This window comes from Dipodomys ordii, unplaced genomic scaffold (genome assembly GCF_000151885.1).
Source record: "Dipodomys ordii isolate 6190 unplaced genomic scaffold, Dord_2.0 Scaffold20, whole genome shotgun sequence".
Lineage (NCBI taxonomy): Eukaryota > Metazoa > Chordata > Mammalia > Rodentia > Heteromyidae > Dipodomys > Dipodomys ordii.
The window spans coordinates 17,538,266-17,557,799 of NW_012267236.1; the positions used below are offsets into that span (position 1 = coordinate 17,538,266).

Here is a 19,534-nt window from a genome sequence, read left to right on the forward strand (position 1 = left end):
ACTTTCTTTCCTGGACTGGCTTTGAACCACGATCCTCAGATCTCAGCCTCCTGAGTAGCTGGGATTACAGGTGTGAGCCACCAGTGCCCAGCTCCTTTTTGTAATTTTAGAGAAAGTACTTTTTCTTATTGAAAAAGTAATACACATTCCTTCCTTCCTCCATCCCTTTCTCTTTGTCTTAGTTGTTGTCTTTCTCTCTCTTTCTCCTTCCCTTTCTCTTTCTCCTTCCCTTCCCTTTCTTCCTTTCCCCTATCTCCCTTTCTCCCTTTTCTTTTTCACTCTTTCCTTTCCCTTCTCCTTTCCCCCTTCCTCTCTCTTCCTTTTGTTACCCCCTCCATTTTTTCCCTTCTTTCTTTTATTGGTAACTATATTTTTAACCTTTGAGGATTTCCTATTGTACTTAGACCTTTATTATTGTAGAATTTTTATTGTTAAGCTCCTCTCAAGTTTTTTTTTAGTTCCACCTTTATTTTAAACTCTTAGATATTTAGCTTTTATGTATGTCTTACAGTGACCATTAAGGTGCTTGGAAATCAAGGGCATATGTGAGAGATTGTTCCTTGAACTCATCACTTTGCAGATGAGGAAACTAAAGGCTCTGGGATCACCCTAGAAGCATACCTGGCCAGTTTTGGCAATGTTGAGAATAGACTTGGTTTGTCATTTCCACTTCTAATGTGTAGTGGCAGTGGACCTATGTCTACTCCTTCAGCATTTGAGTGTTCACCGTGAACCAGCAGTACTAGGGTGTGGTGAGGAAGGTGATGGACTAAATGAACATAGCTCCTGACATTTTGGAATTTACAGATTGGTGAACAATGCAGATGATAAAAACGAAACTAACGGGGGGGGGGCGGGGGGAGGCTGGGAAGGGATGTGAAGGGTAAACAAAGGAGGAGGCTGCAATGCTTGGTAAGAAATGTATGCATTATCCTGCCCATTTAATTGTAACCCCTCTGTACAATATGTTCACAAAAAAAATGAAACTAACAAATGCATGCTTATTTAGGATAAGAGATGTGAAGGAAATGAAATCTTTGAGTTGGCTTACATGCTACACAGCGGTGGGAATTAACATGAAAAGATTTAAAGTGTGGCTAGGAAGATGAGGAGAAGCCAGAGCGGGAGCCAGGGGAAGGGAGTTCAAGGAGAGAACAGCCCGGAGGTGGGCAGCGAGATGAGCGTACAGGCTGAAGCTGATGAGGAGAGCGCATAGCAAGCGTCAGGGTTTGCTTGCCTTTCTTTCACTGTCAGGCTTTCTGAATAGTTTTCAGAAACTCTTGATATCAGTTCTGTAGAAAATTATTCTGTAAAGCTCTATATACTGTTCATTCCTTTCCTAGAGCACACAGGTGGCAGGAAAAATCTAGTGATAAAGTCTGTACTTTCACATTATTTTGTGAAAATCTTATCTGGCAATGAGAACATATCTCTATCTTGGTTAAAACACATGCTGTGTTTTCAGAAATGACAGTTTATAGCCAGCCGTAGTAGCAGAAACTGGTCCCTTTCAGATAGGACTTATTTCACACAGAAACAGACTGTACCACAAATGAATTCATACCATCATAGTGAAATAAGAGGGAAAGTCTGTTATCACAGGTAAAACATGATGGAAAATGGTGCGTGTGGTTTGGGCAGAGTTGTCCTCTTGTTGATTCTTACTGTGGTTTTTAGCTTTTGTGCATATGCACATTTTTAATCCTCATGTTTATCATTTTGTTTCTGTCTTCTTCCAAATTTGAATTTTTTCAGTTGTCTGAAGAAACAAAACTGGTTTTCTTTTCATTTTACTCGTATTTAAAAATAGCTTTTACAAACTGTATGCCGTGTCTTTTAGGACTTAAAATCTATTAGAGTATCCCTTGTCGAAAGACTTTTCTTAGATTTTTTTTAGTGTATACCTTCTGCCTTTTGATTCCTAGGCAAAGTGAAGACGTTGAGCAGTGTCTTATAGACTCTCCTCATGTTTAGAAACATATTACAGAAGGCAAGAAGAGTATGAGTTCTACACAGTACATCTTTTATGTGGAGAAGGCCTCTATTAAATACTTCACGTTGAACTGTTGGGTGTTTGTGAAGGATGTTAGTCCCTTACCATTACCTTGCCCTGATGGTATAGAGTATCTGAGTATCTGGGCCTCTCTCATTAGGGAAACATTAATCACTGTGTCCCAGGTCCCAGTATATCAATGTTGAATAAGACATTGATTGATTTTTACGGAGCTCAGAATAGGGCAAAGTGGTATATAGGAAGCATAACATGATTTGACAAATGTAACACACAGAAGAAAATGCTATCTGTGTTTTCTAATATTGAGCAAAACTAAGGCCCTCCAGTTTGCTAAGCAGGTATTCCTACCACTGAGCCTTTCTTCCAGCACTGTATTTTGCTTATTATTATTATTATTTGTCAGTTCTGGGGCTTGAACTCAGGACCTTGGCACTATCCCTGATCTTCTTGTTAGCTCAAGGCTAGCGCTCTACCACTTGACCCACAGTGCCAGTTTCTGTGCATGTGGTACTGAGTAATCAAACAAAGGGCTTCATGCATGCTAGGCGAGCACTCTACCTGTAAGCCACGTTCCAAACCCTGCTCATTACGTTTGAGGAAGGGTCTTGCTTTCCTGTCCTGGCATGTCCTGGCATAGTATGCTATGTCAGTCTTCCTGAGAGGTAGGATAGCAGGTAGCTCTTCACCTAGAAAGGAGTCTTATGAATTTTTTTTCTGCTTGGATTGGCTTTGAACTGAGATCCTACCTATCTTAACCTCCCAAGTTGCTAGAATTACAGGTGTGAGGCACTGGTGCCTGACTGAAAATAATAACTTAAAAATATCACAGTGGAGTATTGTTATAGACATATACGACTATGCTCAGCTAATATGGACATCTTAATAATGACTCTTCCAGTCTATGAATATGGAATGCCTTTCCATTTTTTCTATTTCTTCAAGCAATATTTATAGTTTGCAATGTAAAAATCTTTTATCCGTGTGGTTAAATTTATTCCCAAGTATTGTGTCTTTTTGTAACTTATTAATAGGATTGCGTTTAAAATTTGTTTTTCAGAAAGTTTGTTATTGGTGTGTAGTAACACTAATTTTTTTTTTTTAGTAGTGCTGGAATAGAACCCTGTGCCTCACATGTGCAAAGTGAACACTGTAACACTAAGCTACACCCCCACCCCATCCCTTGCTACTGATTTTTGCTTGCTGATTTTTTTGTAATATTTTTATTGTAAAAATGTTGTATAGAAGGGTTACAGTTACATGAGTAGAGTAATGAGTACATTTCATAGTGTGCATTGTTATCTCCTTTATTTTCTCCCTACCATCACTTCCCTCCCCACCTCCCAACTTATCCTGCCCCCCGGCCCCACACACACATTGTAATGTTTGTTTTCAATGTAGTGTCCTGTACATCTAGTCATCACAATGGGTCAGCCTGCATCCCCATTTAAGCATTCTGCAATATCCCTTCCCCTCCTCAAATTACAAAAAAGTATATAGAAGATGCAGAACACAGGCATCAAATCCAATGAAAACAGGGGTTATACCATGGGAGGAGAACCTACAATAGAAACGAAAGAATCACATAGTGCATTGTAAATACATTAAAAACACTAGCAAGAAAGAAAGAAAAAAAACACTTGTGTCTCTGTATTGGGGTACATTTTTTTGGGGGTCCGGTCGTGGGGACTGAACTCTGGACCTGGGCACTGTCCCTCAGCTCTTTAGCTCAAGGCTAGCACTCTACCACTTGAGCCACAGCGCCACTTCCAGCTTTTTTCTTTTTGCTTATGTGGTGCTGAGGAATCAAACCCAGGGCCTCAGGCATGCAAGGCAAGTGCTCTACCACTGAGCCACCTTCCCAGCCCCTATTGGGGTACATTTTGCTTAACATTATCTCATGTGGTCATATGAACATGGCCTTTGACCTTCTCTGCTTGTCCTAGACATGTACTAGTCTTGCAAACAAGGAAAACCATGGGACTTATTTTTCTTTGGGCCTGGCTTACTTCACTCAATATAATTTTTTCCAAGTCTTTCCATTTCCTAACAAAAGAGGCAATGTCATTCTTTCTGACAGAGGCATAGAATTCATATACATACATACATATATATATATATATATATATATATATATCACATTTTCTTGATCTGTTCATCCATTGAGGGGCATCTGGGTTGGTTCCATATCTTAGCTATGGTAAATAATGTTGCAATAAATATGGTTGTGCTGGTAGCTTTGGTATGACCTTGTTTGTGATCATTTGGGTAAATGCCCAAAAGTGGGATTGCTGGGTCATAGGAGCTCTATGTGGAGTCTTTTGAGGAACCTCCATACTGCTTTCCAGAGTGGTTGAACAAGTTCACACTCCCACCAACAATGCAGTAGGGTTCCCTTTTGGCCACATCCCCTCCAGCATCTGTTGTTACTAGATTTCTTGATTGTAGCCATTCTAACGGGGTGAGCTGGCATCTCAGTGTTGTCTTGATTTGCTCTTGATTTGCATTTCTTTTATAGCTAGAGAGGTTGAGCATTTCTTTGTCTGTCTATTAGCCATTCTTATTTCCTCTTCAGAGAAGTCTCTCTTTATTGCTTGCTGATTTTATACCCTGTAACTTCACTAAATTCATTTATTAATTGGGACAATTTTTAAGTGTAGTTTTTGGGGTATTCTATATATAAGAGCATATTATCTACAAATAGTGACAGTTTTTCCAATTTGAATACTCTTCTGATTTCTCTGGTTCGTATTTTTCAGTATTATGTTGAAGGAAGGTGTAAAAGTGAACATCCTTGTCTTATTCCAAATCTTAGAGAGACAGCTTTTTAGCTTGTCGCCATTGACTATTATGTTAGCTGTTGGCTCATCATGTTCAGTGCTTTTGTCATGTAGAGATGAGTTTTATCAAATGTCTTTCTACATCAATTGAGGTGATCATAACAGCTTCTGCTTCTCATGCTGTTGAAGGACAGATATGGTATGTTTTATTCATTGATTTGTGTTGATGGAACTATTCTTGTATCCCTGGGTTGAGTCTTGTTTGATTATGGTGAATGTTTTTAGTATACCATTGAATTTGGTTTAGTAACATTTTGTGGAGAATTTTTACATCTGTATTCATCAAGGATATTGGTGTATACTTCCTATTTATGTGTATCCGGGTAATACAGACATTATAGAAGATGTTTGAAAAAATCTTTTCAAGATTTGGAATATTTCAAGAATTGGTATCAGGTAGAACTCATTAGTGAAGCCATCTAGTCCTATGATTTTCTTTTGTGGGAGCCTTTTTTTGGATACTGATTCAATCTCATTACATGCTATTGGTTTGTTAAGATTTTTCTATTTCTTCATGATTCACTTTGGGTAAGGTGTATATGCATATGGTCTAAGGTTTGTTGGCATGTTGTCACTGTTTTAACACTAGAGAATAATCAAAGCAAAAGTTTGTCCCAAATCTGCAGTTGATGTATTTAACTTTAGCCAGTGGTACCTTAGAAGGATATTCTACCCTCTTACGCGCTTCCCTGCGACCAGCGTTGACCCAGACAGATTGCATACAGTCACTGATATCTGGTAGTACACTGCTGGATTCTTCCAGAATTTGGGCAGAGTTACTGTGGAGAGCCAGTTCTACCCCCTTCTAGGCTCCTAATTGTTTTCAGTTTCTTTAGCATTTTGAATTATATTCCTGAGAATGCAGAGTATGCTCTGCATTCTTCAGACCTCTGGTATCAGTGGGCTTTGCTTCTGAACTAAATTGGGTGAAGTTTGCAACGGCTTGTGTTTGAACTTGAAATGGGCTTGTAGAGATTACTCTTTGCTGTTGAATGAAGCATGAGAAATAATATATAATCAGGTAGATACTTAAATTGCAGTTGCTGTGTTAGCTGTCTTTATAATACATTATTAAAATTCCTTCTTGCTTTTTTGTTCTAGTTCCCAAAGACCCCAAGCCTCAGTGGAGACGGGTGGCGTGGAGTTATGATTGCACACTGCTGGCCTATGCTGAGAGCACTGGCACTGTGAGGGTGTTTGACCTCATGGGGAGTGAGCTCTTCGTCATTTCCCTGGTGGGTGCATACTTGAGTGATGACCTTGTTCTCCTCTTTTTGGTACTTTCCATGTATAGATACTTCAATGTAGAGGAAGAGAAATACAAGTAAATCAGAATAATAAGCTATGAACTTAAACTAGTCAATCTAGTTGGAGATTTATATCCATGTACTATTTTTTCTTTGTGTTTTGTATTTTGCAGATGGAAACTATCTGGAAATAAGTAAATTCTTGAGAGAGTTAATACTCAATAAGACTTGAGACTGGTAATACTCAATAAGCCTCTGAGTATGAAGGTTTATTGAACCAGGACAGGGGCTAGGGAGAAAAAGAAAGAACTAGGTCACAAGACAACATCTCACAACTTCAGCAGTAAGGCTAGGTAGCACTGGAAAACGTCTGCTGGACCGAGACCTAAGAGTGTGTTTGTATACTTTGGGAAAGGAGAAGCACGGTTTACACTGAACCTACACTGTCTATGGAGAGTGGGCTGGGGAAGATGTGAAGCAGGAAAAGCCTGGGACAGAGGGACAATCCATAGGAGAAATAATAACTACTTTTGAATTGGTGGGGTTAAGTCAGAAACTGGGCCCAGGGGTCACCCCTGATAGGATTGAAATCACGCTGTTGACATAAATAGTTTTTTTGTTAGTTTCCTCCAACCCTGTTCACTGATGAACTTTCCCTATCACTGTTCCAGCCTCTGGCCTTGTAATTAATTTTAGACCATCTCAATTTGTCTTATAAAATTCCGCCGAGGGGAAAAAAATCAGTGAGTTGTCACATCCAGAATTACTTCTAGCGGACTTAGACTTTGTTCCTTATTTAAAATGGGTAGAAATTTAAAGGGCAAGTAGAGAAAAACAATGATGGTCATAACTTTTATTTGCATATTATTTTATGCTTTCTTAATGATACTGATTTTTATTCTCCTTTACTATTCATAGCAATCTTTGGAGTAGATTGATTAGATATCATTTCTACTTAAATGTCTAGAAAACAGAGGTTGAAGGGAACAAAATGGCTATCATGGTAGCTAAGTACTAATTGTCTCCTCAAGTTGTCTAGTGCTTTCTAGTTTTTCTCCTCCTTCCTTAGGTGAACAAGAGATCTGGATGCATTTTAGCATGTGGCCATAGTCATAGGCCAGAGGCCTAACTTTGGGGTTCCCAGAGTTGTAGGGGGTACCCTACAAAAGCAACAAAAGTAAAAGTAACAAGGCCAGAAAGGTTTTTAATCAAAATGGCCACTTTGGGAAGATGGCGGCCAGGTTTAAGTAGAGGAAGAATTGGGGGCAGGGTGAGAGGGATGAGTGATTCGGTCTCAGTCCAGCTGTGACCTGGTTGGTCATTATCTCAGGATAATTTCCTTGCAGAGCAGTCCTGATGTCTTGAGGGCGATGTCTGGTTCTGCTGAGATGGGTGCTTTTGTTGGGACTGGGAGGCCTTAATTTCTCTTGTGGGTATTTTTTTTTTCCTGTTTAAAGGGCAATCTGATATTTCTGGAATCCAAGGTGACTGCAGATTTAAGTCAGAAACTGGATACTTGAGACCCCTCTTGGGGGGAGTGTCCAAAACAGGTATTGTAAAAGTGGACAGTAAGGTTCTTCAGCTATGCCTCTTTTTGTAGCTTCAGCCTTGAGAGCAGGGGTAAGGCTAGGCATTACCAGAAGACAAACTCTGCACAGGTGAGCAAGAATCCAACCCTAAATAAAGGAGACATTTCCAAAACGAGGGTAGAGAGGTCAGGCTTTGATCCTGCTTTTAGTTACCTTAGGGACCTAAATAAAGTCAGTGCTTTTTAACAAAAGCAGTTTCTAATTCCCCGTGATAGCACTGCTTGCGAGCTTTATAAAGAAAAGAAAAATAAAAAACACATTTCCCAGGCTCAGTGCACAGAGATTCTATTTCATTGATCTGAGTAGGACCTGCAGAGTCCTGCAAGCTCTTTCACTTATTCTAGTGAGAAATGTGTTGACACCAATGATTAGGAGCATGATTTTCATTTAGAAATAATGAGTGGAAAAATGTGGAAAAAGCACTCTGGGTTTATAGGAGAAAACTCCTATAAAACCAAACTAAGGTTCACATTACTATTTTTTAGACCAGGGCTGTCTCATGGGACTATAATGAGCACTATATATGTGGTCAAAGGTAATTGTAAATTTCAAGCAGCTATAATAAGAAACAGGTAAAATTTATTTAAGACTATATTTACTCCTGTATGTCCAACATATTAAGATTGCCACAGGTAATCATTATGGTTATTTTTACATTTTTGGTGGTACTGGGGTTTGAATTCCAGTGCTTTAACACTTGAGTCATATGCCAGTCCTTTTGGTTTTAGTTACTTTTCAGATACATTCTTGCTCTTTGTTCAGGCTGGCCTGGACCACATTCCAATTATATACTACCATACTCAGCTTTTCAAAAGTGGAGGTTGGGTCTTGCTAATTTTTTGCCAAGGCTGGCCTCAAACAACACCCCTCCCAATCTCCATCTCTCAAGTAACCAGGATTACAGGCATGAGCCACTGTACCCGGAATAAAATGTTCTTAGTGAGATATTTTGCATTCTTTTCTTGGCATTAAATCTTTGAAATTTGGTGTGCTCATTCGTATTTATTGTGCATCTCAATTCAAAATAAGCATGTAACAGATATTCATTAAATGATTCTGGACTATGGGAAATCATTTGAAGTGTTGGGAGGAAAACATTTTCCTCTACTCTCTTAAATGTACCCTCCTAAATGATTGAGAACTTGCAAATGAAATGACAAATTAACTGATAGATCAACAGGAAAAATGGCATACAATTTTTGTTGACAATAATACTTTTGCCTCTATGGAGCTTCACAAAAACTTGAAAATGCAGGGAAGCAGACTCAGGCTTCTATGCTATTCTAATAAGGGGCTGTGAATTGTGGAGACATGACTAGACAAAGGAAAGAGAATTTGAGCTATAGAGTTGGCATACTGGGAAAGCGGTAAGAAAGAGATGAAGAAAACGGATGGGAGGTGGGGATTGCTTAATAAGATCTGTTTCTATAGACGCGTTTTGGTATGACTCCCGCTCTCTTTTTCCTGGGACAGAGGCGGCACTTTCAGTCAGAGCTTTTTATGTCTTTTTCTTAGGCAGGTAAGTGGCAGAGAGAGAATGTCCCTGCATGTGTTGATTCTGTTGCCTCCAGCTCATCCAAAGTGACATACCTTGCAGTGCTGTGTGATTTGAATCACGTTCAGTGGTGATAGCTGTATTGTATAGGCTTCCCAAGGACTCAGACTTTCAGATCTTTTCACTCTAGTCATATTGAGTGCATGGAAAAAGGTTGACATGGAGTGTTTTAAGTATCCTTTCCTTTAAGTTGCTGATTGGGCAAATGGAAAAATAATTAGAGTGTTTTTTAGCACAGGCTGCTGCTGGCAATAGAAACTGACATTTGAAAGCTTATGTCTGGAAAGAGGCTCTTAAGAGCTCTCTGAGGCTGAATAGCACTATTACTTTCTTTTTAGCAATGAATGTATAATTTGGCTAGAAATTTGCCTACCTAGATGAGCGTCTCATCCAAAGAGGGTGTTGTGACTCTAGCCTTTGCTTGGGAGGGCTGGTCTAGACCTGAGTGTCAAAGTAATGTCTTAGATATTATTCATTTATGCATATGTTAGCTTTTATCTAGTATCTCATCAGTAACATCATATCCCCCTCTTCTACAGGACTCCAGTTTTGCAGGTGATTTGAGCTATGCCATTGCTGGCTTGATATTTTTAGAATACAAAGCAAGTGCACAGTGGTCTGCAGAACTCCTGGTCATCAATTATCGAGGAGAACTTAGAAGTTACCTTGTAAGGTAAAGATCTTGGGAATCAGATTTGATAGATAATGTTTATCTTTCTGGTTTAGTGTCAGATACCAGAATTTTTTATTTCTTCTAGCATTATGAAAAATTTCAGATGTAATATATAAAAATGAATATAATGAAAAGAGTAACTTGTATATAGCTTACATATGGATCCTGTAATTAGAACCTTACATGCTTTCTGCATCATACTCCAGTCCACCTATTCATCCCTCTCTAGCTATTGCAGCATAACGACAAGATGTCAGTACTCAACTACTTTAGCATACCTATCACTAGAGTTCAGTGTTAGCTTATAAGTTTTTTTTGAGGTAAAATTTTATACAGTTACAAAATCTTAATTGTACCATTAGTGAGTTGTGACAAATGCATACGTTTGTGCAATTCAAACCCCTATCAAGATACAGAACGTTGCTGTCATGGTAGGATGTTGTCTTGTATCCCTTTTCAGTGCATGTCTTCTACATCTCTCCTCAGAACAAGTTTAAATTTAACATAGTGTTCATTTTCCCATTGGAGTAGTTTGCCTTAGAGGAATATCATCTAGGATGATCTCTTTTTGCTTAGGCCTTCATTCAAATAATACTTATTCATTCTACTGATGATTAGTATTTTGTGACTACATAGATTCACATACAAATACATGAATTATTTGAGGGTTTGTTTTTCTCATCCTCTGTTGATAGATTTTGAAGTTTCTAGTTTGGGTCTATGGCAAATACTGCTACAATGCCCTTTCTTGTATGAGGCGTTACGGTGTACATTTTAATTTTTCCTGGGTCATTATCTTACAGTAGGATTGCTGGGTTATTGTAGTTATTGCTGAGCAAGCAACAAACAGCCCTAACTGGAGAGAGAGAGATAGTTGTTTTTTTTATAAGAAGCTATTAGATTTTTCACTAACCTTTCCATTGTAATATCATAAGAGCTTTGGTTGTTTTATATTCTCAGCCACTAAAAAAAAACCCTGTCTGAGAAGGGTGTGGCTCCGTAGTCAGAGTACCTGCCTAGCATCTGCGAAGGCCTGGGTTTGAGTCCCAGCACAGCCAGAAGCATTTTGACTTTGATTCAAATGCAAATTCAAATGAAAGCCTACAAAAACCCTTAGGTTTGGGTTGGGAATGTGGCTTTAGTGGTAGAGTGCTTGCCTCATATTCATGAAGCTCTGAGTTCAATTCCTCAGTACCACATAAACAGAAAAAGCCAGAAGTGGCACTGTGGCTCAAGTGGAAAAGTGCTAGCTTTGAGCAAAAGAAGCTCAAGGACAGTGCCCAGGGCCTGAGTTCAAGCCCCAGGACTGGCAAGCAAACAAACAACAAAACCCTGTCTTTTAAACTATCTTTATTTGTTATTCAGTGATATCCATTGTGGTTTAATGGTATTTATTTCTTATTTATCTTCTTAAACCTAGTGTTGGGACAAATCAGAGCTACCAGGAGAGCCACAGTTTCAGCTTCAGCAGTCATTACCCGCATGGGATAAACACTGCTGTCTACCATCCTGCTCATAGGTAAGTGGCTGTTTGGTCTTCTACTTAGTAGACTATTAGGTAGCTATAGAAATCTTGGCACAGATTCTGAGGCTTTATTTGGTACTCTTGTATGTAGTGATGTTTCTATAATATCGCTGTTATCTACTGATCTTGCTTACCTGTCTGGTGACTCAATTTCTCTCAACCAAATAGGGTACTGGGAATCTTACTGAGGAATTCTTTTTTCCTCTTAACTTTCTGTACGTTTTTCTCTTGTTGGTAAAATGAGTATAATACCCAACTTGACATTATCGAGAGAGCTCTAAGTCATACATATAAGTGTCTCATGGAAGGGTTAATTTCTCCCTTCCTATATCTCTCTAGTTAGGGCTAATGCGTGCTGCTTGCTCAGCTCTTCCTGGTAACTGATCTATTCTTCATATAGCATGCATTGCCCTTCTCTGTTACTTGCCAACTGTATTAAGGTTGACAGGAAACTTTAGGCATTTCTACCTCCAGTGAGTCTCCCCCTTTGATTTTGACATTTGAGAATCAGGTTTACACATATTTTATCAGTTAAACAGGCTGTTTGATCTCTACATGCAGTGTGTATCATTTTGAGTCAGATGAACCTTACCTAAGTTTTGCATTTTGGAATGAATGTGCCTGTTGACAAGTTTTGATACTGTCTCATTTTCAGTATGCTTCATTCTTTTTGATTAAACATGTATGCAAGTTTTGTATTCCCTTCTGTCATACGTCTCGCTCTGATTTTTGTTCAGAATTTTATTACTATAATTTTTTTAACTGCAAGAGACTGTATGCACAGACACCACTGTCCTGAACTTTGTGTTATTCATTCCTTACTTCAGAATTTTACCACTTACTCATATGTAGCTTCATATGTCATGGAATCACATAGAAAGACATGAGTCCTGTTATGTGACTTGCTTTTTGGTTTATATTACTTTGTTCATTTGTTTTTAACAATGCCATTTAATTTTTATTTTGTTGTTGTTGTTGGTTGTGGGGCTTGAACTGAGGGCCTGGGCACCGTACCTGAGCTTTTTCACTCAAGGCTAGTGCTCTACCACTTGGAGCTACAGTACCACTTTCAGTTTTTCTGTAGTTAGTTGGAGATGAGTCTCATGGACTTTTTTGCCTGGGCTGGTTTTGAACCATGATCCTCAGATCTCAGCCTCCTGAGTTGCTAGGATTATAAGGCATGAGCCACCAGCACCCAGCGAGGGCATTTAATTTTATTTGTAACATGCAGCATATCTATTTTTTTCCCATAGCTGAAAGTTTTTTTTTGTTTTTAGCTTCTTTTTGTGTATAAAATGGTACTGTATTAAAAATTTTTGTGCATTACTTTGGCACATATTTACGGGAATTTCTGCAGGACATATAACTAGGAGTGGAGTAGCTTGTTAATTAGGAAAATTCATCTTCTACTTTGTTACATAAAGTCTAATGTTTTCCAGAGTAATTATAGAGTTTACATACAATCACATCAGCAGGATATGAAATTATTTTTTATTTCACCTTCTTATTATTACTCTTAATGGATTTATTTCAATCTTTAAAATATTACTTAATTTGGTAGATATAGAAGAGTATCTATTGGCCTGGATATAGCTCAGTGGTTGAGCACATGTGAGGCTCTGGGTTCAAACCTTAGCACCATAGACACACACACATGCACATTTATGCATGTACATACATTCCCTTCTCACTATGGTATTAACTTGTATTACTGTTCTTACTCATAAATTTGAACAACTTTTTATGTGTTTTTGGCCATTTTTGTTTCTATACTGTGAAATACTTGATCATATTTTATTTTGTTTGGCCTTAATATTTTAGTATACTCTGAATATTAATCCTGAATCTGCCATATACATGATAAATGTCTTCTAAGAGAGGACTTGTCTTAAATTTTTTCTTACATTTGTATTTTAGTTTTCTGAGTGATTATTTGCATATAATATCAAGTGTTAGACTTTTCCAAACCACCAAAATTCTTGCTTACTAAAAGTAATCACTTTTTAACTATTAGGTGACTCTTCTGATTCTCATTGCATCTAAATAAAATGCTTACATTGTTATTTTTTGATTTGCAATATTATATACCATCTTTTGGCTTTTCCTTATGGGAGATGAGTGTGTAGTCTTCTTTTTTACTTCATCATCATATGTATACATACAAAATTTTTATTTACTCTCCTAAAATGCCTATCACAAGTTTATAGGATGCTGTTATGGTTTTATATATATCATCCACATGTGAAACAAGAAATCTTTATAGTATGTCACTGTTGTTTTTTCATTCTTTTTTTTTTAACAGTTCATGGCTTTTATTTATTTAAATTCTTTATTGTGATTAAGTGATTACATAAATTTCCCAAATTTCACAGTACTGTGGGATAGTGATGCTTAGTTAAAGTCACAAACACATTCTCACTTTCATGGGGCAAATTGTCTGTTGTGGTCTATAACATTTATGAGTTCTATGAGCTTTGACAATACAGTTATTTCTTCCACATTGGGTCATATGTACATTTCTTTTGTTTTGCATAGCATCAGCTGTTCCCTCTTTTCCACTTGTTCCCTCCCTCCCATCGCTGCCATTAAGTTGCTTAGTTCATTTTGATCAATGTCCAGTGCAGCTGATGGGTCCCACTGTTGTATGTTTTTCCCTGATTCCCGCTAGTTCTGTGTCGTCCTCCTGGTTTCCCTCTGGTGTGCACATATATACCATAAACATGATCAGCAGCATGGGGTTATTTAGTGGTGATTTGACCAGATGAGTGGAAGTCCTTTGTTTCTTAAGTCTTGTTAACTTTGTCGTATCACCTTATGTTTTAGATTTAACATCCACTTATCAGGGAGACCATGTGCCTCTTGTCTCTTTGCTCTTGGCTTACCTCGCTCAACATAATTCCTTCTAGTTCCATCCATTTCCCTCCAAATGCCATTATTTTGCCCTTTCTAATGGCTGCATAATATTCCATTGTGTATAGATACCACAGTTTTTGTATCCATTCATCTGTGGTGGGACGTCTGGGTTGTTTCTATATCCTGGCTATTGTGAACAGTGCTGCAATAAACATGGAGGTGCAGGTGTCCTTGTATCCTGGTTCCTGTTGTTCAGGATAGATGCCTAGAAGTGGTATGACTGGGTCGTAAGGGAGGTCAATCTTTAGCTTTCTAAGGACCCTCCAGACTGCTTTCCAAAGTGGTTTTAGAAGTGTACATTCCCACCGGCAGTGTAATAGAGTTCCTCTTTCTCCGCATCCCCTCCAGCATTTGTCGTTAGCTGACTTTAGGATGTGGGCCATTCTGACTGGGGTAAGGTGGTATCTCAAGGTTGTCTTTATTTGCATTTCCTTTACAACCAGGGATGGTGAACATTTCCTCATGTATTTCTTTGCCATTTTTATCTCTTCTGAGAAGTCTCTTTAATTCCCTTGCCCATTTAGTCATTGGTTTGTTGGGTTTGGGAGAAATTAGTTTCTTGAGTTCCCTATATATGCCGGATATTAACCCCTTGTCTGATATATTGCTGGTAAATATTTTTTCCCAGTTAGTTGGTTGTCTTTCTAGCCTGGTTACTATGTCTTTTTTTTTTTTTTCCCCCCCCGGGTCCAGTTGTGAGGCCTGAACTCTGGGCCTGGGCACTGTCCCTCAGCTCTTCAGCTCAAGGCTAGCGCTCTATCTCTTGAGCCACAGCGTCACTTCCGGCTTTTTTCTTTTTGCTTATGTGGTGCTGAGGAATCGAACCCAGGGCCTCAGGCATGCAAGGCAAGCGCTCTACCACTGAGCCACCTTCCCAGCCCCTGGTTACTATGTCTTTAGCTGTGCAGAAGCTTTTTATTTTAAGGTCGTCCCATTTGTAGAGTCTCTCTCCAATTTGTTGTGACCGTGGGACTCTGTTTAGGTGTTTTTTCATTCTTATTTGTAATTAAAAATATTTGGCTTTATAGTTTGCCACGTATTTGAGAAATGGATTCCATGTGGAACTTAGTGGTGAGCCGATGGCAGACAAGGAGCAATGAAATGAAGTATGTGAATAGGTGACATGTGCTATGACAAATCAGAGAGTTAAGAGTGGGAGAGTAGGATGCAGGTGAGACTTTCAAACAGAGTGGCTAGGTTGTCTGCCTTGGGAACATTACCTTTCCCCAAAGCAGGGGTTATTGTTACTTGGTCTGGGAGGGGAAGGCTCTTTGCAGAGGGAGTAACCAGAGTAGGAGTTGGAGGGGTCTGCTTAGAATTTTGCAGAAACAGGAAGGGGGCTAGTTTGGATAACATGATTGAAAAGTAGAGAAATAATCTGAGTTGAAAAGTATCACAGTGGAAGAGAACTTCCTAAGGGCTTTGTAGGCAGCACGTAGGCACTCTATTCTTTTCTTTTTTTTTTTAGCTCTCCTATTCTGATTTATTGTATTTGTTTTCCAGGCATGGTTGTACATACCTGTAATCTCAGTGTGTAGGAGGTTGAGGCAAGGGGGTATGAGTTTGAGGCCAACTGGGGTATATAGCAAGACTGTCTCAGAAAATAAATAATAAAAACCTGCCAAGTTTTTAATTAACCCCTAAGTTTACCCCTGCCCCTGAGTATAAGTCTCTTTTCATATATTCCAGTGCTGTGTATGTTTCATCTTCTGTTTGCAGGGTTTTTTTTTTTTTTTTTGTTGTTGGTCATGGGGCTTGAACTCTGGACTTGGGCACTGTCCCTGTGCTCTTCAGCTCAAGGCAAGCGCTCTACTGCTTGAGCCAGAGCACCACTTCCATGTTTTATATACTGGAAGAGGTATCTCTCAGAACTTTCTGACCTGCTCCGGTTGATTTCAGGTATCATGTAACTCTTGCTTTGGGATTTCATTCATCTTCATTCTGAGAATTGCTTGTACATTTCTCTCTTGTTGCATGACCTGCTTATGGTCTCTTGCATTTTCTCTGTTGAATTTTTTGCTGTTTTGGCGGATGGTAGTCTTCTGAAATTTTCTGGGGAAGAAAACATGCTTTTGAGATTGTGAGAGTTTGAATATCTGAGAATGGCTTGATGCTGTCTTCATACTTAATTGACAGCTCGGCCTGACAGAACTGTGGACTGGAAATAATGCTCTCTTAGAATGTTGAAGCTATTGCCTTTTTTTTAACTTTCAAGAAAATTCGAATGCCATCTTGATCTAAAATCTACTTTTGATTCTTTCACTGCTTTCTGTCCATTTTCCTTGAACAGCTAATGTTTTCTTTTTTCTCTCAGTGTCCTGACATTTGACCACATTGTGATTGGGGTTCACTTTATTAGTATTCAACATGCTGCCTTCTTAGTTTGAGTATTCGCAATTCCCACTCCTGAGAAAATTCTTTGAAAGAGTTTTTTGTTTTTTCTTCCCCACTTCCCCATTTTATCTCTCAGTTTTCTTTTTCTCTGAAATTTCTAGAAATCGTGTCTCCTGGAATAATCTCAGTTTTCTCATTCATTCATTCATTCATTCATTCATTCATTCTCTCTCTCTGTCTCCTGCTTTGTTTTTGTTAAATGAAGAGTATTAAAAGAAAATAGTTAAAAGTATGATTTGAGAACCTTTATTGATTAACTCATTGCTACACTTGGAAAAAATATTTGGGTAAGAGTATCTGGGTTAATTGTTCTTAACTTATTTTCTATTTTACTTGTTCTTTTGGGCATATACTTTTTAAGCTAATCACTGTGTTTTTAGTTTCAGTTGTTTTTCATTTCTAGAAGTTCTCTGTAGTTATTTAAAGAATCCCCTAAGAAAGTAGAAAAAGGAGTTGAGATGGGTATTCAGTGAGCTATGTCATGAGGATCACATATTGGGCAGATTATGTGTATTCAGGAAATAAATGCATATGATTATCATTTAGAAGAATTTTTTTCCCTTTCTGTGTCACTGAGGTTTGCACTCAGGGCCTTGATGCTTCCTAGGCAAATGTTCTATTATATTTATATTACATATTCTGTTAATTTTTTCTTTTTACCTTGTGTAGTTCTTGTGTCATAAAGTAGTTGAGTGACCATACTAAAATTGAAGGTTCTTAAATTTGAAAACCAGTTTCAAAAATCTGATTAATTAAAATATATTACTGATAGTTATGTAATCTGAAATAGTAGGCCTTTGTTTTCTTTAGGATGTAGTTGAGTGACAATATATATATGTGAATGATAGACATATTTTTCCTTTTTGAAATTTCAGTCTCCTATTTAAAAAGAAAGTGTTCTGTTTGAAGAATTGAATGTATTAGGCAGATTGATGGGGCAGGAAGTCTGGATTTTATTTTTCAGTGGCTGCTTTCTATTCTGTCTTACTTAGACTTACTATGTGTAACATAACATACTAAGTGTTGGAAAGATGTAAAAATGAAAGTAGTATATGACTTCAGTGCTTCATATTCTGCACAAGAGATATACAATTATATATGTGTATAAATGTGTATATTTCTATGTCTGATTTTTATTTTTAGTTTTTATTTATTTATTTTTTGTCGGTCATAGGGCCTGAACTCTGGGCCTGGGTGCTGTCCCTCAGCTCTTCAGCTCAAGGCCAGCGCTCTACCACTTGAGCCACAGCACCACTTCTGGCTTTTTCTGCTTATGTGGTACTGAGGGATTGAATCCAGGGCCTCATACATGCAAGGCAAGCACTCTACCACTGAGCCACCTTGCCAGCCCCATGTCTAATTTTTATTTCTTCCATGTGTTTTATCTATACAAATAGAAATATGTGTGTAAATGTGTATAATATATTTCTTATGTCTATTTTTTTTTTTTTTTGGTCAGTCATGGGGCTTGAACTCTGGGCCTGAGTGCTATCCCTCAGCTCTTCAGCTCAAGGCTAGCGTTCTGCCACTTGAACTACAGCTCCATTTCCTTCTTATGTCTAATTTTTGTTTCTTCCATGTGTTCTACCTATGCAAATAGATAATAAAATGCAAGCAGAAAGTAAAGGTCCTTTAAAAGGATGGAAACACAGTGATGAGGGAATTCTTAGAAGGAAGCCTTTGTTTTCTTGAAGGATCAGGGAAGCATTTGTACTTATTTTGGAGAATGAATACAATTTATACAAGATTGATATTCCAAATGGAGCAACAAAGGGAAAGGCTGCATTTTGGGGACATTGTAGGTCGTGTAAACTGGCTGGCATTGTAGCAAGTGTGTGGGGCAGGGCAGGGTGGTGATGGTGTTGGTGGTAATTAAGGGTGGGAAGGGTGGGTAGAGTCCATATAACTAGGAGTGGTAAGTGACAGCTTATTTTTTGAGGGAGTTCGGAGTTTTGCCACAATGTAACATGATCAGCTGTGTTCGCAGAATGTTCACTCAATTTGAGAAAATTACAAGGTATGTGCCTTTGGTAAGACAATGCACTAGTTCAGGCATGGGCTACAAAGGACCTACTCATTATCATATATGATTAGTATTCTGTTTTGTAACATATCTGGAGCATTTCTTATATATGTGCCACATGTCATTCATTTCATATATTCATTTTTCCATTTAGATATCTGTCTGTATTCTTTCATGGTTTGAATGTATCCTCCCCTAAATTTAGTAGCAAATGTGGTAGTGTTGCTAGATGTGGACTTTAAAAACAGATTAGTTCCTACGGACTCTTTCCTCCTTCAGCATATGAGCTTTCATTTAAGATGCAAATCATAAATCTTGATCCTGGGTTATTTTTCTTCATTTAGTTTATTTTGTACGTCTCTTCCATGTCCTTATAAACCAGCTCCATGAATGGCTTGGCTCTTTTGCTCTTCTGTTTTATTCATATGCCATCAGTCTTCTCTAGAGGGCATGACCAATTATAAATTGCTGTCTTGGAGAGCAGTCCTTACTACATAACCAAACCTGCTGGCATCTTGATCTTAGAACTCGTAGCCTCTCCTAGCCTCCATGGCTATGGGGAAATACACTTCTGTTCTTCATGAATTTCAGTCTCAGGTATTTTGTTGGAGTGTCATAAATGCTCTGAGACAAAAATGATGCAGTTAAAATAGAAGCAGTTAAAATGTCAGGTTGTTACCGGAAAAGGAATTTAACACGTCCTTCAATACTGGGAGATAATTCTTCCAGTTTCTCAGTTACCCATAGGAACCATGGTTTTTGAA

General features: G+C 38.3%; 1 protein-coding gene across 1 annotated transcript in view; it reads left to right on the forward strand.

The window, feature by feature from the left end:
- Nbas (neuroblastoma amplified sequence) overlaps positions 1-19,534 on the forward strand; it is a 284,959-nt gene that overhangs the window by 15,069 nt on the left and 250,356 nt on the right. The window contains exons 7-9 of the mRNA XM_013013552.1: positions 5,953-6,086; positions 9,782-9,915; positions 11,336-11,434. Coding sequence (XP_012869006.1) covers positions 5,953-6,086; positions 9,782-9,915; positions 11,336-11,434 — 367 coding nt within the window. The remainder of the gene's footprint in view (positions 1-5,952; positions 6,087-9,781; positions 9,916-11,335; positions 11,435-19,534) is intronic.